The 25,245-nt window shown below is 54.8% G+C and overlaps 1 protein-coding gene across 6 annotated transcripts in view; it reads right to left on the bottom strand.

Moving 5' to 3' along the window:
- Positions 1–25,245, bottom strand: part of DNMT3A (DNA methyltransferase 3 alpha) — a 107,175-nt gene that overhangs the window by 42,559 nt on the left and 39,371 nt on the right. For all 6 annotated transcript variants that reach the window (XM_046660973.1, XM_046660972.1, XM_046660974.1 and 3 more), the window contains 4 exons: positions 23,682–23,786; positions 9,884–10,154; positions 3,852–3,895; positions 3,248–3,394 (listed from right to left, as the gene is read on the bottom strand). In XM_046660973.1, coding sequence (XP_046516929.1) covers positions 3,248–3,394; positions 3,852–3,895; positions 9,884–10,154; positions 23,682–23,786 — 567 coding nt within the window. The remainder of the gene's footprint in view (positions 1–3,247; positions 3,395–3,851; positions 3,896–9,883; positions 10,155–23,681; positions 23,787–25,245) is intronic.

Below are 25,245 nucleotides of genomic sequence, written 5' to 3'. Positions count from 1 at the left end.
TCGGAACCTGTGCATGTGTTACCTCTTCCTGCAATGCCTTTCCTCCCTCTTCCCTCAGTTCCAGTTCACCCTTTTACAGCCAAAACCACCTCCTGCTGATGTGTGGCTGGCCCCAGGCAGAATTAGTCCAAGCCCCTCGGGGCGATGCTCTTCCCGACATGCCGCACCCTCATCCTACCATGGATACGAGGAGTCCTCTAGGCTCCGGGAGCCCCAGTATCTAACACAGCGCTCAGACATGGAAGGTTTCTGTAGTCAGCTCAAGAATGGTGCCCCGCAGGAGCTTTTAAAGAGCAGGTGTCACATTCTGAGGTTAGGAAATGCTGGCTGGACCCTCACTGACACTGCCTGGGAAACCGCTAATGGGCAGGAGGGGAGGTAGGAGGATCCGCGAGAGCACTCAGGGCAAGGAGTCTGTCTGGCAGAGGGGAAGGGGCAGAGCCCTGGGGATGCCACAGTTAAGGGACAGAGGAGGATGCTGCGGAGATGGAGGAAACAGGGAAGAATCTTAGGGACAAGGTCAGGAAGGCCTAGGAAGGCAGTTTCAGAAGAAAGGGTCAAATGCCCGAGAACTAAGATGAGACTGCGAAAGGAGGAAGGATTCCTGACCCTTGGTAAGCCACTTAGAGAACAGGGCTGATGGCCAGTTACTCCTCTGTCGTCTGAGGGGCACTTGGGAGTCTTGAGAGCTACCTGTATTTCCCCAACACTCTTGTTCCCTGCAGCCAGCCCTCCTTCGGCCCCCTGGCAGAGCCCCAGAGGGGCGAGTGTGGTATTCCCACCAGGCTCCAGGTGCAGCAGGAAGACTAAATTCTAATTCCTTCCAGCCCCATTCCCTGGTTGCTTCGTGAGCTTGTTGCCAGCACGTACTCTGTGGCCCTGGGTCCCGGGTCTGAAAATGGCTTCAGCGGTGCTGGCACATGTATAGGAAGCCATGGAATTTTCCACAGACATCTTTAGATGTGTCATATGAATAAGCAACAGCTTTACTAGCAGAAAATATATTTTGTGTGCAGGCCTATACATCTCAAGTCACACATACCTAAAATATTTTAAACTAAGTAAACTTTTAAAGATTTTCTGTTAATGGTTATTGATTACCTTTATTGGTTAGGGGTGAGGAAGCAGATGCCAAAGGTTCAAGGTTTTCTAGGAAAGCTTTTGGTGATTGTTGAAGCTTGGTGATAGGTACATGGGAGTTCATTATACTACTCTCTCTACTTCTGCGTATAACCGAAGAGGTTGAAAATAAAAAGGTCTTTTTAAATTTTAGTAGAAAACTTAAAATTGAGAAAACGTATGTATTATCTTAATTTTCCCTATCAGTTGAGAAAAGACCCCCTTTTTTATTGCAAGTGAGGGCAGGCCTCCATACTGCTTCTTCAAGGGAGCACAGTTTGAGGACCACAGAATTTTCTAGAAGCTCTTCCTGGTCTAAAAGTCATTGTGTCTAAGCTTCTGGCCCCAGGGCTAAGGGAGAGCAGAAACAGCACATGCATAACAAGGGGCTAAAAGTTCCAGGGGGCAGGAGCTGGGCGACTGACCAGATGGAGAGAACAGCCCCAGGCCTTGAATTTCCATCCCAGAGACCACACTTCACGCTCAGGGTCAAGTGCCTGTCTTCTCCCAGACCTGAGACAGGCTACTCCTTTTCCCAGGCTCTTCCAGGAGAGTAATTTCTGCCTTCCTGGATCCCAAAGGAACTGGAAACAATCCAATCAAGTAGCCAAACCCCCACCTTGTTCTGAACTTTCTCTAAAGCCAGCTCACACGATGTAACGGGGATCCGGCCTTCCTTTGTGGGCCTGGGGTAAGGACTAAGTGAGAGCGATGTGAAATGCCCCAGGTGGTGGCAATTCACGCATTTCCAGTGGGAGGTCAACACGCGCTTCTCTACTAGTCAAACACTGGGAAAGCCTGGTGGATTCCTCTGAGGGAGGGGGGCTGCTGAAGCCCTCCACAGGCTGGCTTCCACCCACGCTCAAGACCCCCACGGAAGCTTCTCTTAGAAAAGTCACCAGCTACCTCCAGGTCCTCAGATGCACTGGGCATGTCTCAACGAATTCAGCTTCCACACAGCTGGGCGGCCACTCCCTCCTGAAAACCTTCTCCTTTCTGAGACACGGCTCTTCTTCCTCCCAGGACCCTCTGCTGTCCCCACTGCTGGCCACCCCTCCTGTCTACGTGGCCCATAAAGGCTGGGGTTTCTGTGGACACAATCCTACGACCTGGCCTCGGCCCTCCCCGTCTCTCTCCCAGGTGAGCGCGTCGGCTTCCATAGACTTAAATGCCAGCCCCTGCTCTTGACGCGCTCCCACCTTTACATCTGCAGCCAGGACCTCCCTGTGCGCCAGGCACCTCAGCATCTCAACCCAAACTCTTGATTCCCAGCGGTCCCAAACCCATTCCCTCCCTAGTCTCCCCATCTGAGGAAGTGGCACAACCATCACGCAGGTATTCAGGCCAGACCTCTGGAGTCATCCTTGAGCCCTCCCCTCCAACAGCAAGCCTTACTGATCCCATCTCCAAAACACGTCCCGAATCTGTCTTCTCTGTCTCTATTGCTGCCCCTTTAATCCACATCAAATCATTCCTCTGCACAGAAACCTTCAGCGGCTTCCTAGTGTATGCAGAATTCAACCAGCTTCTGGCCATGACCTGCCAGGCCTGCATGACTGGGCCCCTGCTTCCTGCCCAGCCTCGTCTAGCCTCACTTTCTCCTTTGCTCATCTCACCCTGGGCATACTGGTCTCCTACTTTGCCAAACAAGTCAGGGCCTTGCTTGTGCTGTGTCCTCTGCCTAGAACATTCTCCCCACCCCGTTCCTCATAGAGCTACCTCTTCTGTTCCTGTAGGTCTCAATTTAAAGGCTACCTGTTCCAAGAAGCCTCTCCTGACGACCCCACCTAAAGCAGGCCTCTGTTATCCTGCATTTCAGCCCCTTGTTTACTTCTTTTCTGCCTGTCTCCCCTATCAGAATGTCACTCCAAGAGGGCAGGAATTATACATGCACAGAGCCTAGTACACTGCCTGGGACACGGTACCTGTTCAGCACACATTTCTTGAAAGAACAAAGCAACCAGGCACTGCCTAGGGATTAAGCAGTTCCCTGTAAGTGTGAGAGGTTAACCTGAGGGGAAATCGAGGTTCAGCCAGGGCCTGATGACAGCCCCAGAGGGTGGCTGAAGCTAACTTCTGGTTTCTGGTTCTGCGGGACGGGCTGGGGCCCAGGCAGAAGGCACCTCACCTCCCTTTTCCAGCGTGCCAGCCACTCGTCCCGCTTGCGCTTGCTGATGTAGTAGGGGTCCCCCGCCTGGAAGGTGAGCCGCGGCATGGGCCGCTGGCGGAGGCTGGACTCCCAGCCCAAGCCACCCCGCAGCCGGCCCCGGGAGCCCTAGGACAGAGAGACGACAGAGAGACAGACCGGCATTAAGATGGGCACTGACAGGCCCGCCGCAGGGTTTGTTCCTCCTGGAGGGGAAACTGAGGAGGCACTCACCTCGAACAGAACACAGGAGCTCTGACTCCTGGCTAGAGAGGTCAACCCTGCGAGTGCTGGGCAAGCCCATCTGGGCTGGAGAAGTGAGGGACTGGGAGGGCGGGGGGCTCATGGATAGAAACCATAAGGGGAGGTGCTTGGTCTTGGAGGGGAACCAGCTGGCTGCCTTTTTGGGGGACTTCCGACCTCCACACCCACTTCCTTTCCTCCTCACAGAGGGGCGGGTAAAGAAGCGGGCAGGGGCCACCTCAGGCTCCCCTCACACACACTCGCCATAGTCGGTCAGAGCGGTGGCTTTCTTCTCCTAGCATCAGGATCCATAGAGCCCCTGGGGACTGAGGAAAACACTTGCCTCCATTTTCATGGATTCGATGTTGGTCTCCTTCTGTTCTTTGCCTGTAGAGAGGGAAGAACAAAGGGACTGTCGGCGGAGTTACAGGAGTGGCTCAGAGGCCCCACCTTGTGCCTGGGGTCCCTGCCACGGGGGTCCTCCAACCATTTAGTTGTTCATGTATCAAACCTGATGGCCCACCATGTGCCAGGCACTGTGCTGGCCCCAAGGACTCAGAGCAGGGCCAGAGCAGAGAAAGGACTGGGGCAGGGTTGAAGGCCCAAGTCCAAAGGAACAACAGAAAAGCCAGGGCTGTGGTTTCTGGCCCACTGACTCTGACTCAGGCACACAAAAGAGTGGTCTAGAAACAGCCCCACTCAGTTCCTCCCAGTCAACAGAGCTCCCTTTCCTGAGGAGGGGCCAGACTGCACAGCCTCGGCCAGCACGCTGCCAGAAGGGGGCATTTCCTTCCATATGTGGGGTATGGCAAAGATGCCCTAAGGGTTGGTGGGGCACGGGGCGACTGGAGCAAGACTCTGCTGAAGCAACACAGTCTCTATGAGACTCAGTTTCCTCATCTGGAAAATAAAGTTCCTGGAGATGATTTCTAAGGTCCTCCTGCACTTTTCAATATTATGGTTCTATTATGACCATCTACCTCTGTACCCCTATTCTCCACCCCACTCTCAGGTCCCTGAGCTCAGCCTTTATTCTAGAAGATTTGGATTCCGGAGGTCTCCGTGTGACCTCTGGAACCTTTCCCAGCCTAAATCAAGGCCGATAACCATTGTAAAATCTCTGGGTTACTGGGAACATTAAGTGCCTAGAGCAAGGCTTGGCATACCATAGCTGCTCAATAAACGTTATTTTGTTCCCCTTCCCTAAGACAGCCTTTCCCTGCCCCCTTCCCCGCAGTTCCTGGAACGGAGGGCTCAGGGGACAAAAGCCCCAGCAATTCTGTCTCCAGGACCACCTCTCCCCGTCCTTCTCCAGCCGCAAGCAGGAGGGCTCCTCCGGAACATCCCTGCGTTCCCAAGGGCGCTCGCCTCCGACGCCCTCCCTGGGCCGGCCCCCGCAGGCTGCCCCTTGGCTGCGGGGCGCCGGGTGCATGACGCCTTCTTGAGCCTCCCGCGGGAGGTCGGGGGCGGGGGCCTTCCTCTCACCTGGGCCCCTGAACGCCTTTGTCTGAAGCCAAGAGTATCGAGCTTGGGCCCAAAGCAGGAAGGTCACTAAGGCTGGCTCACAGTGGCGAGGGGGTGGAGCGGGAGGGGGGCAAAAGCGGAAAAAACAGCCCCTACTTCATCTCCTGGCTCTGAAGCGGAAACCAGCCGCGGCACTGAAGGCCCCTGAATCCTCGGCCCCCCCAGAGGAGGTTTCTTGCCCCCTCTCTCAACGGAGCAGACCTGGGGCTCTTCCCCGCGTCTGCCCCAGGGGCCAGGGCAGCCCTGGGGCACAGCCACCCGGAGCCTGGGGAGGGGGAGGCAGGGTCGGCGCTCGCTCGCAGGGAGCCCTGGAGGCGGGGACCCCGGGGACTTCACGTGGGCGGGCGGCCCCGCCAGCGCCGAGGTGGCCGCCGAGGGGCGCGCGGGGAGGCGGCGCGAGTGTCCGGCGGGGGCGCGCGTGCACTCGCCGACTTGTGCACGACAGGCCTTGTAAGGTATGTCTCCCCTGGACTTTCTGTCTCTTCGTGCTTCCTTTAGGCCCTGTCGTCTCACCACAGCCAGCTCCCCCACTCTTTCTCAGGCCTCGGAGAGCGGGCTCCCCCTTCCGCCGGCGAGGCTTTGGGCTGCCAGAAGGGGGCGCGCGTCCTCGGCTCGGGCGGCGGCTGGGTGAGGGGCTGGGAGGCCTTTGGGCCTCAAACGTTTCCTACCCGGGACCCTCCATGGCATCTGATTACACTTACGGGGAATCATTTCTTCATTAGAACGAAAGAAAATCAGGGCTGAAAGGAATTGTAGAGATGATGGAGTGCTTGTCCAGCCCCTAGATTTTGCCCATGGAGAAACTGAGGCCAGGGGAGTAGGGGGCTGGGGAGAAACAGCTGCCAGGGCTGAGGTCAGACTTGAGGCTTCCTGACTCCCAAGCCAGCTCATTTACACCGCACCACCTTGATGTTCCCCCCTTCCCTGGCCCCCATGCTCCCCCAAACAGAACGACTTTTCCTCATGCACTTTCCAACTGGCTTCTTTCTGGAATTTTCTCCCTGACAGACTGCGCATGCCCACTTGAATGCTGTCACACACACACTTTCCAGCCGGGCCCAGCAAAACAACAAACTGGGCTGCCTCAAGAATGCCGCACTTGTCCTGAGTCAAGGAGGGTCAGCTGCTGGCGCAACACTCCCTCTGCAGTCCATCTGCTCCTGGCCCAGACCCAGGGTCACAGGCAGGGCCAGGTGGCTGTGTGCCTTCCAGGGTGGCCCTGGCAGGTTCGCACATGACCCTGGGCATTTCAGGTCCTGGGGGCAAGGGAGGCCAGGGTGCTTCTAACACTTACCTCTTGGTCTGAGACTATACTCAGACGGGGGCTACCCAAAATTCCCTTTAAAATAAACCCAAATCTCAGCCACATGGCTGAGGCCAGGCTTGCCTCAGAGGGCAGTCACTAGCCCAATGCTGGGTGCTCAACCTAAGCAGAGAGGAGCTTTGTGCTGACCCGAATCTGGTCCTTTACTAGTTGTACAATCTTGGGTAAGGAACTTAATCTCCCTGAACCCTCAGTCTCCCCACCTGAAAAATGGGGGTGATAAGAGTCTTCCCTCTGTGATCACAAAGATTAAGCAAGAGAATACATGAAGACTAGGGTTTCTCTAACTTTAATATGCATCGAAATCATGAGGATCTCTTTAAAATGTAGATTCTGATTCAGCAGATCTAGGGTGGGGCCTGAGATTCTGAATTTCTAACTTCCCAGGTGATGAAAGGTGACACTGTTGGTCCGTGGACCCCTTTGAGTAGCAAGGCTATCGAACACAGCACAGTTGGTATTCAGTAAAGGGAAAGCCACTTTACCATTGTCCCTATTGTTACCATGATGGCATCAATGCTAGGAGTGCAGGAGCAGTCCCAAGCCACCACCTGCCTGTCCAGGTGGCTCTCGTCCTTATTACTCATCATCCCCCTGTCCCTCCTTCTCCTGGCTGTACTTTCAGGATCTGGAACTCCTACGTACACACAGGAGGGTGCCCAGGCCACAGGAACGCTGCCTTAAAGTCCTTCCTTTTTCCTGTATAGGAACTAATAAGAGGGGTTCCAGGAGAGACAGATGGAGCCCCCTAAAAGAGGCCTGGAATGAAGGGAACTGAAAGGAGACCACAGCCATGTCACTTCCTCCCTGTGGCCTTAGGCTCCTTCCTCAGAAACAAGCAGCCGAGTATGCATTCTGAGTGGCTGACTGCTGAGCCGTGGCCAAACCTCCAGCAGGCCACTCCATCACCTCACAGGTCTCAGCGTCTGGGTGATTCACAGAGGCCTTCAAGGATCCCACCAGCTCTGATCCCGCCAGCATCTCCCCTGCCTGGATGGCTGGGGCCACACACGAGTGCTCCGAGGCCAAATTTTGGAGATTAAAGAGACTTGGAGCACTTTTTCCCCACCATGCTCAGCACTAAGATTCTGAGAAAGATCCACCCAGTGTGTGAAAGTCCCAACCCCAGGAGGCACCCTTGAACCATTTCCCACCGTGTCCCTGGCAGCAGTCCACCTCTCTCCATCTCTGCTGTCACCTTGCTCCTCAGATCCACCCTCTTCCCCTCGGCGCCTGCAGCAGCCTCGTAAACGCTCATCCTGCTTCCCAGCCCCTCTGCTCCACTCCAGATGGCAAAGTGATCTTTTCAAAACGCAAACCAGATCATGTCACCCCCTGAGAGGGCAGCCTCAAAGGCCAGCTCTGGTCCTGTCTGCTGTCCCCCTCATCTCACACCCCTGCGCTCTCTCCGCTCCAGCCCTGTGCAGCCTTTGCATCAGGTCCCTGGGTGCCCTGCTCCCTCCTATCTGGCAGTCATTATACCTCCTCTGACTGCCCCCCTGCACCACCCTCACCAGGTGAACCCCAGCTCATCCTTCAGTTTAGGGGTAACAGCCCAGGCCTGATGGGGTTTTCTATTATACCTCCTCATAGCACCATGTTTATTTTCCCTTCAAGAACTTATCTCTGTATATAATCACGCACTTTTATGTGTGGATTTCTCATTAATGTCTGTCTCTCCAGCTGACTGTGAGGTGTCTGAGGGCAACAATCAGGTTTTGGTATGATGGTTTCCCCAGATCCTGGCACCCACCAAATGGGTATTTAATAAACACCTGTTGACCAACTGAAGAAGGAGCTCCTGAGAACAAATGGAAATGGAGACAGGGAAATCCCAAACCGAAAGCAAACTCTCCAGGGTTAAGAGCAGCCTTGGAGCTGTGGTTCCATCCTGCCAGGCAGGAAGGACTGCCCTGGCCCTGGGCAGCAGCTAGGCACCAGTCGTGGTGGGGGTCCCAGGAACCCGGGAGTCAGCTGACACCTGTCCATAGGGAGCAGCACGTTTGATGGGAGGGCCTGGCAGGTTCCCAGGTTCCGCTCTTGCACACCTGGCCTTTTTAATGGGAGGATGGTGTCATCTCCCTTTCCTCCTCTCTTTCACTCCGCTCAGGCCCCTTGAACACCCCCTCCAAGTGTCAGGACTTCCCAGGAGGTGCTCAGGTGAGGCTAGGCATCTGGGATGGTTCAGAGTCCACTGGCCCCAAGCCCCGTTCCAGAACAGCAGGGGATGGTGGCAGGGCACACGGACTCTGAAACCAGAGATGAGGATGGAATGAATCCTGGATCTGGCACTTACAGCCGTGGGGTCCTTGAGTAAGTCATTTCATCTTGTTAAGCCTCAATTTTTTCCCACCTTAAAATGGGGATAATAATACCTCTTGAAAATTATTCAGAGGAGTAAATAAAATGACGAATGCAGAGTACCTCAGAAAGTACTTTGCACATAGTGGGAGCATCATAAATGGCAGTTGAATAATAAATGAATGAAAGATATTTTTTAATAAATTTGGAAATCTCTTTTCTGGAGATGCTCGCTATACTGCATGAATATTAGGTTTGGATGCATGCAAAATAAGTTATGCCAATTAATCGATTTACTCATTCCATCATCCACACTTGGAAGGAAGACTTTCTGAAATTAAAATGCACATATGCAAAACAACCTGGCAGGGCCCTGGGAGGATCAAATGTGATAATGTATGAGAAAGCGCTCTGTAAACTGTGAAGCCCTGTACAAATGCTAGTTGTCCTCATTACTAACATGTTTACAGCTTGGTTGGCCCTGAAATCTCTGGCTTAACCTGAAAGAGAAAAGTGGGCAACTTTCCAGGACTCCAGGACCGGGCCAGAAAGTCCCCAGAGGAAGAGGCCTGGGCTGGGCAGTGCACAGGCCACCAGCCCCTCTCCCAGCTCCTCCCCACCCGCCTCCACCACAACCAGATTTTCAGTTGAATTGACTGAATAAACTACGGTGGGCTCAGGACATCTGCCCTGGGGAAGGCTAACTGGGCTTTTAATGCCCACATGGGCATCTGCTGCCCTCGGGTGCCCAGGCCGTGGGCTATAAACAGATGATCCCTGAGAACCACGGGTCTGTGGGACAGTAAGCAGGCCAGCTGGGGGCTGAGGGAAACCAAGGTGCACAACTAGCCTATGGGGGCGGCGGGGGGTGGGGGAGATAGCCGTCACCCCCGTCCAGCAACCGTTGGCATCTGCAAACCCACTGTTGCCAGATCTAACTTTTTTGTTTTTCCATGAGAAGCCAAAACTCCAGATTTTTATGTGAAATTTCTTGATTTCTAAATACTGGCAACTAATTTTTCTAAATGTTTAAAACACTATGTGGGCCAAATAAAGCATGTGTGAGGGCGCATCCAGCCAGCGGCCTCCAGGGCACAGCCTTGGCAAGTGGATCTTCAGCTCCCATGCCCAGCCCAGCCTCCTGGGACCTGCTGGGCCCCACATCTCTGGCCTTCAGAGGAATCCCGGCGAGCCCGAAGAGGCTGCCCCTTGTGTCAGGGACTCACCCTCTTCTGCAGGGGCTCCTCGGCCATCCTTGGGGGTGCAGCAGCCATTCTCCACGGCTCTGGAGGCTTCGGTCGGGGTCTCAGCTGCACCCTCTCCCTCGGCTGGGGCCCCGCCCTTCTGCCCCCCAGCGGGGCTCCCCTCCTCTGGCTGGGGCTCACTCCGCTTCTCCAAGTCCCCGTTGGGTAACAGCTCTGAGGAGCCTGAGTCCTGGGCCATGGACGGGGACTTGGAGGTCACCGTGGGGTCCTTCGGCGTGTCACTGCTTTCCACCTGAAAAGATGAAGAAAGATAACGTGAGGGGACGATTAGACCAGTGGTCTCAGCCTCTTGTGGATCACTGACCCGTCTGAGCGTCTGGTGAAAATTATGAACCCGCTGTTTGGAAAATGGAGTTCACATAAACGTTCATGCAAACAAACACACTCACAATTTTGCTCTCAGTTTCAAGGGGTTCATGGGCCTGACCCCCTGACATCAAGGGGTCTGTGGACTCCAGCTTAAGAAACAGGAGAAGATTCCGAGCAGTTTTGCCAACCTGGTTCCACTGCCCAAGCTGCACCCAGCCCACCCCACCCCTCACTGAGGTGATGCAGGTTCTCAAGACTTCCCTGCAGCCCCTCTTGAAAACAGACGCTCCTCACTACCCTACTTCCGCTCAGGACCCTCCTCAGAAGATCTCGTAACCCTGGCTGACCTGACTACCGTGTCAGAGCCCTCCTGGCTGTCCCCTTGGTCTCTCAAGGCCCAGACCCAAACGGTGACTAGCTGCCTGGCCGAGTGGAGTGTGAGGGTCAAAGGGGGCCTTCCACAAACAGCGTCCGTTCCTCTGGGCCGCAAAGCCTAGCACAGGTCTTTCCCTCAGCTTTGGCCTCCACAGGTTTTCCCAGGCATGCACACCCCAGCAGAGCCACGGCCCCAGCAGGCAATCTGCAGTCTGTGGAGGGCCCTCCCTAGCACATGGTCCACGTTCTTCCTCCGAAAGGCAAGGTGCTGTTTTGTCCCCAAGAGTCTAAGAACTGAACTTGTACAAGAGTTGCATCAAGAGTGATCATAACTGGCCGTAAGTGTCGCTGCACAGTGGGCAAAGCTCCTTCTCACTCGTTTCCCCCTTAGAGCCACCCAACCTCCCTGGGCAGGATTGCAGAGAATTTTGTGATTTACTCGAGGTCACACACTGTAAGGACAGAGTGAGCACAAGAGAGCCTGGTGAGCACTTTGTCCTTGGCCATACGGGGGCAAGCAGGCTGGGGCATCTCAGGAGGAATGGAGGTGTCCACTTGGGGCAGAAGAGGCAAGTGCCCCCTGTGCTCAGCGTTCTGCCACGCCCATGGGCACGAGGCCACCCTCAGCAGCCCTGCCCGCTGGCTCCATCTGCAGAATGCCCACCCCAGGGAAGGGCAGGGGACAGCAGCTCAGTAAACACATTGCTGGCCTGCGACCTCGGGTAAGGCACTGCTCAAGAGGGTGCCTCAGTTTCCCCACCTGTAAGGCGAGATGATTACGCTAGGCCAATGGAAGGGTTTTCCTTCTTTTTAAGTCTTTTTTTTCTATTTATACAAGTCAGATGTATATATTATAAAAATTCAAACCACACAGAAATGAGCAGTGTTAAAGAGTGAAAGCTCCTCTTTCAATTCCCTGCCTGCAGAATCACTCCCCACAGGTAAACCATTCTGAGCAGTTTGGTGAGTATCTTTTCCAGACGTTCTTTCTATGCAGCAACAGTCATGTGTAAGTTACATGTTTGTACATACGTATTCACACACACATCCAGATCAAGAATTTTTTTCTAATAGGGTGTCATACTACTCATACTGTTCTGCGACGTGCTTTTTCATTTAACAAGCAGAGTGGGCATCTCTCCATCCCAGTGCATATGGATCTGTCTCATTCTATTTCCCAGCTGCTCAACAGTCTATTGAACGGATGTTCCATCGTTTACTCATCTGCTCCCTATAGGGGGCCTTTGGGCTGATTTGGTTTTTGCTCCAACGAACCCCCTGCACTTAAAGCTCTGTGCACTTGTGGATTTCTGTAGGCCAAACTCCCAGAAGTGGACTGGCTGGGGTAAAGGGCCTGCCCACCTAAGTGCGTATATTCAGCCAAATTCCCTCAAAAGTGTTGTACAACTCAAGCATATCCCAACACTTGAGAGCACAGGTTTCCCCAGGCCCTCCCTGCACAGCCCAACAATCTCCAACCAAGACTGCTTTAGCTCCAAGGGTCTATGACCTCAACTCGGATTTGATGAGGAAGCCCAGAGGTGGCAAAAATAAAAATAAAAAAAATAAAAACCAGACTGCTCCCTGGACGAGGCTCCAGAGTAAGCAGAGGGCCTGCCAAGCTGTTCTCCTGGCTGAGGGGGGTGGCGCAGGGCAGGCCTGCTTCCAGGAGGAGAATCTCCCGTGGAAAGCAGCAAATGCATGCAGTCCTCAGCAGTTGACGGGTGGAGGGGCTGCAGCAAGGGGAAGGGGAGGCCTCTGGCGGAAGCAAGAAGTCCTCCACTAGGCTTGGCTGCTGAGGGTCAAAGCCAGCAGAGTCAAGAGGCCCAACACAGGAACAAAAGTGAGCAAGCAGGCCCTGTCTCTCCTCAGCCTCCATCCCGCGTGTCGGGACCTATAGACTCTGTCCGGGACTCTGATTTTTCCAACCTCCCTGCTCAAGCCAATGGGGCTCCCTGGTCTAGAATACCCCTCCTAGGTGTACGTCCCCTCACCCCGCAAGGTTCAGTCATGTGTGTGAGAAAGTCAGACAGCCCAGGCAACCTGGAGAGGGGGGCACACCCGGGCCCGCACAGCTGCCACAGAGCCCCAAACAGGGCACTCCCAGGGAGGTGCATGTGAGGGTCCTGCTGGCCAACTCGGGATGAGGAGTTTATGTCAGAACCAATCTCTTACCATGGCCGTGTCCTCCTTTCCTCTAGCCACTTGCTGCCCCACAGACACTTCAAGTTAGGGCAGGCTCCCAGCCCCACAAAGCTGTTCGAGACAACTCCGCTGTCACTCACTTCCTGCCTGGGGACCACACGGCCTCCTCTCACCCTGGGACTCACTTCCTGTTGACTGCCAGTTCCATAGCATAGAGGGCCAGGAGTACCTGCTCTGAGACCCAACACAGCCCCAGGGTCCCAACCCACACTGATCCAGCACCCTTCCAGGCCTGCCCTGGAGGACCCCAGGCGGCAGCAGTATGAAACACAGCATCCTTCCAGAGGTGGGCGGATGAGGGGGAAGGGGAACACTCTGCACAGCTCCAGCCCCAAGGTCAGCTCAGCTCAGCAGGCTGAAATCTCCCTGATCCCACCAATCCTCCCCCTCCTCTCTTCCTGACCGGGCCATCCTCTCTTGCCGCCCGCTCTGGTTCTGCATGAGCCTGAGTCAACCAAAGCCCTGGGATTAGGGGAGCTGTTGACCCCTGCCATGGTCAATCCTCCATCCATCTTACCCATCAAGAGCCTCCCTGAGCTGGCAGTGGGCCCTCACTGGCCCTCTCTGTGGGGCCCTGAGTTCCTGGGGAGATCAAATCTCCACCTATAAGAAACCACTGAGGGAGGAGGGAGAGCCACAGGCAAAGGGCCAGAAGCAACACTCGTTTTCTGGGGAGGGGCTGGGTGCTCTCCCTCAGCTAAGAAGAGCATAACCCACCCGTGGAAGCCGCTGGGAGAGGCTACTGCAGTCAGGCCTGCACCCTTCTGCCCCCACCTCCACACCGTAGGCTCAGCGCCCTCCTCTCCTCTCCCCTGCCACCATTAGCTTGTCGCCTCCTAGAGGCAGGGCCTTCGCTGTATCTGGTTAGACTCAGCCTGGAGGAAGGCAGCTGGCAGTGCTCAAGATTCACAATTGATTCCTAATGCCAGAGACTAGGTTAAGAGTGAGAACATCCTGCTCATGTGCTTACAGGGAGTTTCAACTTTGTTGCATGTTAAAAAGTCTGCTTTTGTTTGCTTTTATTTTTACAGTTGCCTTGAAAGGAGAAACAGCACACTCTGAGACGCTCGTTTTTCCCATGGGGCAGGGGGTAGCAGCAGAAGCCCCTGACCCTTTTAGAAGGCACCCCAGCAGCTGTAGGTGACAATTTCCGCTTCCTCTGCTTCTCACCTGTGGGGTTGGGCGGAGGGGGGAGGGGTAGGAGAGGTGGCAGAATGGGAATGGCAGTGTGAGCACCTGTCACTTCTCCCTAGGGTGGGGGCAACAGATTTGAGTAAAGCTCGATCCTATCACCTACTGTGTGCCACCCACGCCCAGTAGGCCTCCTCCTGGATCTTCAGACCCTGCCCACCACTTCCTGGGGTCCCTCAGAGTTGCTCACCTTTGCCTTCCTTCCAGGCAAGACTCCACCCTGGGACACCTGCCTCCTGCTTCTCTGTTGCCCATCACCCCCTCCACGGGCCTCTCCTGGGCGCAGCTTATTCTAAGCTGGTGAAGGCAGCGGTCCTCAACTGGGGGCAACTCTGCCCCCCAGAGGACATTTGGCAATGTCTGAGACATTTTTGGCTGTCACATTGGGGTGGGGGGACTCCTGGCTTCTAGTGGGTAGGGGCCAGCAATGCTGCTAAATGCCCTACAGGAAATGAGACAGCACCCACAACAAAGAATTACTTGGCCCAAACTGTCAATAGTGCTGTTGTTGAAAAACTCTGCCCAGGGTAGGGACACTGACCAGGGACTGCCTTTTCTGAGAAGCATTGTTTTTAAAACTTAAAAAAAAAATTGTGGTAAAATACACATAACGTAAAATTTACCATTGTAACCATTTTCAAGTGTACGATTCAGCGGCATGAAGTGCCTTCACACTGTTGTGCAACCATCACTACCATCCATCTTCAGAGCTTTGTCACCATCCCAAACCGGAACTGTTCCCATTAAACAAAAACTCCCCACCCCCTCCCGCCCCGGCCCCCGGTACCCACCAGGCTACTTTCTTTCTTCTAAGGAACACTTCAAAGTTGCCTGTCTCTGTCGCTCTTAGACACACATGAACCTGGAGGGATCTGTACTGGGCCTCGATCCTTGGAGCGATTAGCCTCACCGCCACCCCCGAAGCCCCCGGGGGGTTGGCAGGCTGAGGCTCCAGCCCGGGCCTGAAGGAGTGGGGGAAAGTCCACCGGGGTCCACTCATACCCCCGGCCCACTGCATGCCACACTTGTTTACAAAGTGCTTTCACACCCCATCTCATTACGCACTCCTCACGCTGTACCTAATTATTTGTTTACTGCATGTCTCCTCCCTTGACTGTGAGCTTTGCCTTATTTATCTTTTTATTTCTCTCCTTTCCAACCACTCCACCACGCACAGGATCCGGCATAAAGATGCTTATACAATTAGTAAATTTAATTATCACAATTATCTTGATGGGTAGCGTTACCCTCACTTTTCTGAGGAAAAGGGCTCCCAGCCTTGCCTCGGGTCACACACCTTCTAAGTGGTACAGCTGCCAGAATGACTCAGGTACATGAGAGGCATTTGAGAGCCGGCTCCCCCTCCGGGTTGAGTCTCCGGAAAAGCCCAACCTCAAATCCCAAGGGTTCCAGCGAGGAAAAGGCAGCTTTGATGTGCCCAAGCAGGGCCAGGGAGAGGCTGCCGGCTGTTTCCTTGGCAGCAGCCATGCAACGAAAAGCCAGAGGCGAAGCAAGAAGGAACTTTCTTCAGGAAACCTGTCCAGGCCAATGCCAATTCTCCGGCCCCCTGGCACCTTGTCCCTGATCTCCCCCTTTGCTTGAAGTCTGGACCAGACCCCAGAACTCCCGCCCCCAACCCACGAGGTGAGCCTTGTCTCCTGAGGTGGGACAGAGTGCTGAGGCCCCAAATAGGGAAGTGATTCTTCAGAGTTCCTTTATTGTACTTAGAATGTTTACAGACAAAAAATAAAAACCTGGCACACAAGGGGTGAGGGAAACAATTCAAGGGAGATGGGCCCCAGGCACCTGCAGGTGCAGGAGCCCATTCAATGGGGGCGGCCAGGGCAGCCCCATGTGCAGGCTCACCTGCGCCTGGGGCCGCTCCAGGAGGTGTGGAGGAGAGAGGCCCGGGGCAGCTGCCTCTCCCTCTGGAGGCCCCTGGAGGTCGGAGCCTCAGCTGGCTCTGGGCACCTGCCACGCCCTCCCCTCTGGTGCCAGGAGCTGTGGCTGAAAGGGGCCTTCTCCCCTAGACTCCTAGGTAGCTCTGGGGAGGCAGGCCCAGAGGCTGGCAGATGCTGGGCGGCCTCACCTCACCCTCCCCTGCCTCCCCACCACCACCACCTGACATCACCACCATTGTGCCTTTCAGGCCCTTGGTGGCACTGAGCTCCATGCCAGCCGGGAACCCTGGCGTCTGGCCAGCCACAGCCTCTTATGTTAAAGACACACAGACACACAATCACACAAGCAGACACACAAGGGGTGTGCCACTGCCCACAGACACACACTCGCCTGCCTGCCGGAGACAGAGATGTGCGCGGATGCTGCCAAGCAATGTCAACAAAAACAAATAGTCCCCCTCCACTCCTCAGCTCCTGCAGGCCCGTCAGCCCCCCACCAAGCCCCAGACTTTCCCAGGTTGACTCTAGTTTCAGGAAAACAGCACACCCGTCCACATAAGCAGGGCAGTCCTGCCCCCCAAAGCATTGGCACTGGGCCCGGGCTCCCCCCTTTCCTCTGCTCCAGGCCTTCCTGCAGCCCCTTCCCCTGGCAGCCCTGGGATCTGAGCAGCCAGAAGTGGCCTTCAGGCAGAAAGAGCCAGAGAGGTCCACCCCACGCCCACGCCCACGCCCAGGAGTTGTCCCCAAATACCTCCCTGCTCAGCCTTCCTGGGGTGAATGCAGTCAGGCTCCAAGACTTTGGAGCTAGCACCCTGATCTCTCCAATTTCCTTCTCCCTGGCAGAGCGGCTGAAAGGGCCAGCAGCGAGGTCAACGCACAGCCAGACCAGAGGCCAAAGAGGGCCAACTCTGGAAAGTCTGGCCTCAGCCTGAGCACCCACCTGTTGGTCCCACCATTTCCCTCACCACTGAGGCTGGGAGCTGCCTTCCCTCTCTCCTCCTAGATGGGGGGTGTGTGTGTGTGTGTGACTCAAGCCCGAGGAGAGAACTTCAGGGTTCAGCAAAGCCTTAGCGGTCACTCAGTCCGTGCCCTGTTGGCCATGGCAAATGGATGTGAGAAGGAACATGCCTGGCAAGTGGCCAGCCCGCGAGGAGCCTTGCTTCCAGCAGGGACCGCCAATGTACCTGGAAGAGGGCCTGGTGGTGCTCTTTGAAGTGAACCTCGAAGGATTTCAGGGTGAGCTGGAGGCTCCCTTTAAAAAGCCATTATGTATAGAAGACCCACGTATTTAAGTAAATCTCTTTTGAAGTTATTTCCATTTTCAACCTCTACCATCCACGTGTAGGGTGACAGGTTTGCTAAGAAGGGAACCCACCGTGGAAAATGGTGCTTTCTTTCCGGTGCCTCATTACCCTTTCTAAAGTTTCTAATGGGTATCTCCCCACCCCCACGGGGTGTGCTCATCCTGCCCCACCCTACATGACTTCATAGCTTTAATCACATCCCCTCTCAGGCTTTGTCTCTCCAGATTGGAGAGCATAATCTCTTTAGCCTGTCCTCACTTGGCAGCCCTGCCTTCCCCTTGATCAGTTTAGCTGCCCTTCTCTGGAGCTGTTCCAGCTGGGTTATCTCTTTCTTGAGGTGGCAGAACCGAAACACACCAAATTCTCTAGGTGAAGATGATGAAAGAAAACCAGTGTCAACAGCTCTGCCCAGATGTGTGTGCTGGCGAGTCCCTGCAGCAACACGAGGAGTGCAGGTGCAGCTTGGGCTCCCGAGAACCCCCCGGAGGCCGGAACCTGAGGGAATGAACAACTTGCTGGAGGTGGCCCTGGAATGTGTGACTCTGAGGAAGAGGCCAGGAGGGATGAAATAAACAGAGATTTTTAGAAAAACAAAATGAAGATTCTAGGACTGCACCCAGACACTCTGCCAATAAGACCACCTATCTAGAGTGGCCTCCCAAGGGCCCTGCCAAATCCGCTCTCCTCCAGAAGTCTCGGCCTCTGACAATAACACTGACGTTGTCCCTGGGGCTTGTGACGTCTTTTGCCCCCACCTCTCCCTTACCCTGCCAATCCCGTCCCACCACTGCCTCCCCTCAACAGGCTCTCGGGTATTTTCTGCCCTATCTCCCTGCATACTCTTATGTTCAACCCATCATGCTCAGGGATGCCAGAGTGAGCTTCCCAAAACATGACTCCCATCACTTCACACCCCCACCCCCTCAAAAACCTTCCAGAGAAACACAACACATTTTTGAGAGGATAAAGTGTAAACCCCTCTGGCTGCCTGCAAACTGCCTCTCCAACCAAGATGGAAGGCGTTCACCCTCGTCCACTCTGCCCGGCCAGTCTGCTCATAGTCCCCGCTTTGGACATGGACCATGGACACATCCTCCCTCCACACCTTTGCTCAGGAAGGTCCTAGGAAGGTCTCCCACTGCTCCCTTAACTTCTAAACATTCCCTCCCTTCTAAGGCCCAAGTCCAGCCCCACGCCCCAACACGTCTTTGGCACTTGAAGTCCAGCCCAATGGCCAGGCTCTCGGTGCTGGATACCATTAGTGGGGGCCGAGTTGACTGATCTGCTGGGGGAACGAGCAGATGAATCTGCAGGGCACTGTTACATGAACAATCTCTAACCCCCATGTGAGACATGCGACAGCCCTATTTTCCTCACACCTTCAACGGTGGGGGAGGGGCAGCAGTGTGCTGCGGCAGGCCCACAGGTAGGGAAGCCCCCCGAGGTCTGGGCCCAGGAACGGGAGAAAAAAACAGGGAGCACCGGGTCACAGAGTCAAGGTTCTAGGGGTTAACAAGGAACCATTCTGACTTGGACACGAAGAGGGTATTTGGGTTCCATCTTAACTTGGAGAAGAATCAAAAGGTCCCATTAGGTTGGAAAAGGGGCCAACACTGCAAACTCCCAGCAGCCGCGTTCGCCTACGGGCTGGCTTATGCAGGGGAGCGGCTCCTGAACTCGCCCCAGCTCATCCCCGCGTCTTCTGCTGAGCGGGCAGTGCTGCCCTCCTGAACTCTCTCCCTCGGGCGGCGCCGTGTCGGAGGTTCAGCCTCCAACGTGGAGCGAGTACCGCTGGCTTTGGGCCGGCCTGGCTGAGCTCAGCGCCCGCTCCCAGCCCCCCTCTCCTCCTCTCCCTCGCCCTCCCTCCCTTTCTGGGTTATTCTTAGCAAGAGGTGACCTCAGAGTGCTCCCACTGAGCAAAAATAACCCTGGAGGAAGTTGGTGGGTATAAATCTTCAATGAATAAATACATATGGCTAGTAAACAGGGTATGGAGGCCCAAAGGGCCGGTCACCCCTCTGGACCCGGTGGGCAAGGGCAGAAACTGTCCTTCCTAGTGCCCCAGCTGTAAGCAGCAGGAAGGACAAAGGCGGTTGCAGGGCTGTCGGGCTTGTGACCAGGCAGGAACCACCTTCGGACACCCTCACTTGTTACTGTGCGGCGTCATCGGGAGCTGGTGAACAGGAAGATGCCTCTTCCTCCCACCCCCACGCTCACACCCACACACAGGCTCACACTCTGTCCCCTCCTCCCTGTCATGGGCACTGGCCAGCCAGTAGGCCCTGGGCCCAGGTGCCAGCTCCCTTCCTAAGCCCCGCCCAGCCCTGTGGCCGGCTTCCTGTTTCCTGTTGCCGGCTCCGGCTGCAAGCATCCTGGCTCAGAGGCCAGTGCCACAGACCAATGCTGCTGCCCGGGTTGAAGGGGCCCAACTCTCACTCCTTAGCCCACTGCAGCCTTCCCCACTTACCCACAGACTCCCTGGTATTTGGCTCAATCACCCTGCTCAGTTATATTTTCTCTGTATGCTTTTTCGACTAGGTCTACACACTTTTTCAAACAGCCCTGCATTCATGTATTAACTTAAAGGGGATTTTGGATACCCAGTCTTCCAGATCACATGGCTGGAGTGGTGAGGAGGAATGATCACTGTGGGTTTTGTAGTGGAGAAGTGTGGAGTCCAAGTCCCAATCATCCTCTCTGAACCTCAGTCTCTTCATCCGAATGTGGGAATGGTAATGACAGCACCCTCAGCCTTCCTCACACAGATTTGTTGTCAGCATCAAATGAGGTCATCATTGTGGAAGCCCTTTGTAGGCAATAAAGTGCTACACAACTCTGAGCCTTTATTCATGGTCTCTGTCCTCAGTGGGGTGAGGAGACAGTGCAATGTGGAGTGGTACTAAATATCAAGTCTAGTGGAGGAGACAAGCTCTCTCCACCTGTTTTTCCAACTATCTGGGGTGAAAGGCCAGGTTTTGGTTTTTGTTTTTCTAATTCCCAATCCACCAAGAAATGCTACTTTCATAAAATACGAAATCATGCATGTGGATATGGTGTCAGTATCAAATTGATAGAAAAGTTTCTAGATACTTATTCTCAAGTCCTGTATAGACAGGTAACAATCATTTCACAGGCCGGTGCTTCTCAAAGGCAGGTCTGAGACCACTGCTGGCTTATAGCTGGTCTTTTATTTCTTAGTGTTCATTTTGATTAATTTTACAAACAGTTCAAAAGGGAGAGCCAGTGTGGGTCAAGATGGCTGACCTGTGATTCGCCAGACAGGCTTTGATGGGCTGTGACAGTGACACTGGGGGAGCAGCACGTGAGGCAGCTGGAGAACTGTGCTTGGTGAGTTCAGGGAGCAGCGAGAAGACGGGGCTTCTATGGCAAAAGAGGAGATACTGAGCACCCGTGTGGGGCAAGAGATCATGTGGTGAAGAGTGGACGGGGTACTCCAGATCTGGTCCCATAAGATGCGGAGTCCCTGGAGAGTCTTGAAGAGAGATGTGCCACGGACTGTACTTAGTATGTTACGCGTGGCCTCCTCTCCAGCACACTAGGTTGGAAGATAAGTCTTACTTATCTGTGTGGCCTCCTCACCCTGGTAGGTGCTCAGCGTCTGTCGCTGAGGGGAGGAAGGGCTGGGTGGGGTAGAGAGCTTACTTGGGGTGGGTGGGGTCTGGTCTGGGTGAGGGTACAGCCAGGAGGCGGATGCAGAAGCAGCTAGGAGTGGAAGGTACCCGGGGACAGATAGGCCTTGGGGGCAAAAGGAGGAGAGAAATGACGATTTCTTAGCCTTGGGGCTGGGGATGGAGAAGACACTAGTGGATGTAGCTCATCCCTCCCTGGCCGATGTTGGGTACCAGACATTTGCCCAAACACAGACCCTGGCCTGCAGCCAGGTTTTCCTCTCCTGCTTCCCAGCACTGCCCCCTCTTCCACCTGTCGGGATCTGGGCCATGCTCCCTCCCGTTTCCAGGCTTAGCTGGATGACACACACTCAGCTGCCTTTTAAAGCTCCCTGGTCAATCCGTTCCCAGGGCCACAGCTGCACCAGGTCCCCAAGAAGCCCTCCCTGTTGTGTTCCTCTGTGGGGGAGGGGAGGAGGCCAGGACAGCACCTGCTCCACAAGTGAACCAGATGGCCTGTGGGCCAGGGGACCAGGGGCTGACCCCCAGCTGCAGCACAAACTTCCCCCATGTGGGCTCCCTTGGGGGCACAGGGGCCTGCTGCCCAGGAAGGTCTGCTTGCTGCTTCCTCAGGGGTCAGTCTTTCTCTGTTCCCCCAATATGAAAGAGGTCCCCTTCACAATAGCTGCCCCCTCACTCAGTGTTGCCTTCCCTACACTCTCCCTTCCATCCTCAGGCCTCTCTTGAGAGTCCAGGTGGCTGCAGGTGTCACTCAGGACATGGGCTGGACCACATCCAGACTATGACCTGCACAGGATGTACACTGCCTCCCACTGGGGCTGCTGAGAGGCCCATGCTAGGCTCCCACCAGAAAGATCTTGTAGACACTGCCTCCACTCTCCCCTGCAGGGGACCAGGTTTATTATACTGCCAGCCCTGCACATTTGGACTCCACTTTGCTATTTGCAAAGCACCCCTGGAGGTGGACAGGGCAAGTAGTACTGGCAGCCACATTTTACCAATGAGGAAGCAGAAGTTCAGAGAGGTGCAGTAACTTGCTCAAGGTCACACAGCTGGGAAGCAGTAAATTCAGTGCTATTTCTTCTGTCAAACTGAGGTTGCTGTGGCTGCCTGAAGAGGAAAGGTTTGGCTGTGCAAGGGCAGGACCGACCTTTGCTGAGCACTGGCTCTTTGGTGCTTGAACTCATTTAATTCTCACCGGGTCTAGGAGGAATGCATCCTTATCATCTCTATTTTTCAGAAGGCAGAACCCGAGGTTCAGGCAGTGACTTGTGCTCATTGGTGGAGCTAGGATTCAAACCCAAGCCTGATGGACTCCAAAGACAGTGCTTTTCCTTCCATACCTGTCTCTTATCTCCTTGCACCCTCTGCCTGGGGCTTCACCCCTGCCCCCCACCCCCACCCCCGACTGCTATGCCCTCCCTCTGGTTTCAGGGACACAGCAATGAGTCAGAGGGTTGCTGGGTCTTTGCTTCCTATAGGTGGTGACTCCTGTCCCCAGCACCCAGATCGGGAAAGGCAGAGTTTGCTCTGCAGATCAGATAGAGAATTACCCATGGGCCCTGGCTCAGCCTGGCTCCCTTCCCACTCCAGCCTGCACTGCGCCCCCAGCTTCTCCCACAAGGTGCCCTGTCTGCCGGGGAGGAGAGTGGAGGGCACCCCGGCGTGGAGTGGAGGGAATCTGAGAGAGCAGCCTGGAGTCTGCTGCAAGCTGGAAATTCCTTTGAAGTCCCCTGTTTTATCTTTCAACTTCATGTGAATTTTTCATTCCAGGCCATAAAATATCCATGTTTGCTTTAATATTTAAAAGTTTAAAATTACTTACCAGTTAAATGACTTAACTTCTGCCCCCTTCCCCTCCAAATCTTCAAGCAGAGTTGGCAGGGGTGCACTTTAGGACCCAGCAGGTTCCCAAACCTCCTGGCTCTAAGAAAGCCCCTCCTCCTCCGCTGTCCCCTTTGCTTCACCCCACTCTCTACCCCAGGGAGACAATCCCGCCCTGCTGAGAGAACATTTCCTTGAAGGGGCAACTTATAAATCCCAGCTCCTGGCTCCCCCTCACCTTCGTGCTCCAAGTTCTCCATTCTCAGCTGGAAGGGGCTAAAAGGGAACCAGCTGCCTCTGGGGCTGGCAGATAATTACCTTTCTACCCCTGAGTTCAAGGCCTAAGACAGGCAGGCTCCTACAGCCCTCAGGCCTCGTCCTCTGGAGCACTCCTCATCACCTTCTGGAGCACTCCTCATCGTGGGCAACCCCAGGGCTCCCCCTTGACTCAGAGGAGTGGCAGCCAGAAGCCTGGGGCTTTCAGCCGGCCCTGTGGTCTGCACCTCCACGGCTGTACACAGCGACCGGCTCTCCTCTCTTACAAAGGGACTCACCCTACATCTCTTCCCTAGTCACTCTAACCAGACTCCCAGACCTCAGGTCCCTTCCTCCAGGTTCTCCAGGGGCACAAAGGCCCAGGGTGGGCATGTGGAAGGGAAGGGAGAATCGAGTCCTGCCCTGTGAAAGCCACGGGCTCGGCCTGGGGGGTCTGCAAAGCTCTCTTGCTGCCCTTCCAGAAGGAAGCCGGGAGTCAGGGGCCTGGTTCAAGTCCCAGCGCTGCCACCACCCACAGCGCAAGTCCCCTGGCCTCTGGGGGCCTCCAGTTTGATGTAGAAAATAGGGGAGTTGTAGAGTGGTGGTGGGGTTCAAAGAATGGGGAATGTAGACAAGCTCTGCAGCTCGAGGGGCGCCCGGTCACCTAGTCTTACTGCCCCCAAGTCCCTGCAGGACACACATCACCGTGCACACACATGCGCTGGGAGGATGCCGTGACACTCACCGGGGGGTGCTTGCGTTTCCTCCCAGGCCGCCCCACCTTCCGCGCAGCTGTGCTGGGCTCCTGCCGCTCCTCCTTGCCACGAGCCTCCTCCTGCTCCTCTCCCTCCTGCGGGCACAGACACAGCCTGTGAAGCCAGGGCTGGACCCAAGAGGCCTCCTCCCCGTCCCTCCCCATGAAAGCCTCACTTCCAGGGCTGTGCCATGCTGTTCCCCGGCATGGATGCTCTGCACTCCCTTCCTGCTTGCGAAGCTCGAGCCACCCCTTAGAGCCCCACTTAAATACACCCTCAGGGGGACTTCAGGTCAGAGCCTACCGCCCCAGCAGAAGGCAGCTCTCCCGCCCGGTGGCCACGTTTTCTGAACAGCAGAATTATAACACATGCTCTGACAAAGAATTTGTTTCTAAAATATATGAGTTTATTTATATGAAAAAATCTTACAACAAGTACAAAAATTAAATGTTATATTTTTAATGAATCACCTTTATTGAAAAGAATAAATTCACAAGAAAAGAAATCTTAAACTTAGTAATGTATATTAGAAGTACACGCAGCCTTTGGAACGAGGACTATCACAGGCAGTGGAGGATTTTACAGTCTCTGTAAATACACTTGTCCTAAAGCGTTGGCCATGTGGCACCAGCGTTCATATGCCTGTCGACCTCCAGGAGTGTCTCAGGTACCGTGTCTTGGCTCATCTTGATCCCCCTCATTCACTGAGTTCAGGAAGAGAAGTTGGTTTTGTTACCCACCTCCTCCCCAGTACCAGCCTGAATGGGGCCATGCTGGTCTCATGGGGCACAGAGACATAAACCTAGAAAGTCCTCCTGCCTCGCTGCTCCAGCCCGGCCACAAACCACCCACAAGTCACTTCTGACTCAGCCGACTCCGGCATGACTAATCATGAGCAGAAACAATGTTGGGGAAGGAAAGAGAAAGGGACCCTGACCCAGCCGAGGGACCACAGGCTGCTCACCAGGCCCTCATGATATCAGTACCCAAAGACGGCTTCATAGTCCTCCCTGGGGAGGGCGTCAACCCAGAGCAGTGCTGGTGCCACAGAAAAGAAAGAGAAGGTGCCCAGGTTCCCTGGGGATTTCATCAAGATGGCCCTCAAAAAAAAAAAAAAAAAAGAAAAAGATGGCCTTCAACGTCCTACTCAACTTTCACTTTCTGTGATTTCAAAATAGCTTGTGGTTTGCCACATTAATTTTCAGGTGATGGTGGGACATGCAGATGGAAACCTATTGCGACCAATTGTAGATTATCAGATCAATAGGAAGAGTGGCACCAGCCCCCCATCCATCCGTCCATCCATTCGAGGCACGCCTGTGGGACAGACTGCCCAGGAGGCAGATTTAGGGGAGTCGCAGCTGAGGTTCCAGGGGTCCTCTAAAGAGATGCAAGTGGAAGATGAACAGAGGACCAGGCCTTAGCACCAAGGGGAGGCCATGGTCAGGCTGGAGGGAAGGCAGAGCACATAAAGGAGAGGGAGAGAGTGAGCAGAGGAGCAGGAAGAGGACACGGCGTATTGAGGGTACAAGGACAAAGACAGCTGCCAACCCA

The sequence above is a fragment of the Equus quagga genome, chromosome 5, assembly GCF_021613505.1.
Source record: "Equus quagga isolate Etosha38 chromosome 5, UCLA_HA_Equagga_1.0, whole genome shotgun sequence".
NCBI lineage: Eukaryota > Metazoa > Chordata > Mammalia > Perissodactyla > Equidae > Equus > Equus quagga.
Note: the sequence above shows the minus strand (reverse complement) of the source record. Positions and strands in the feature narration are given on the sequence as shown.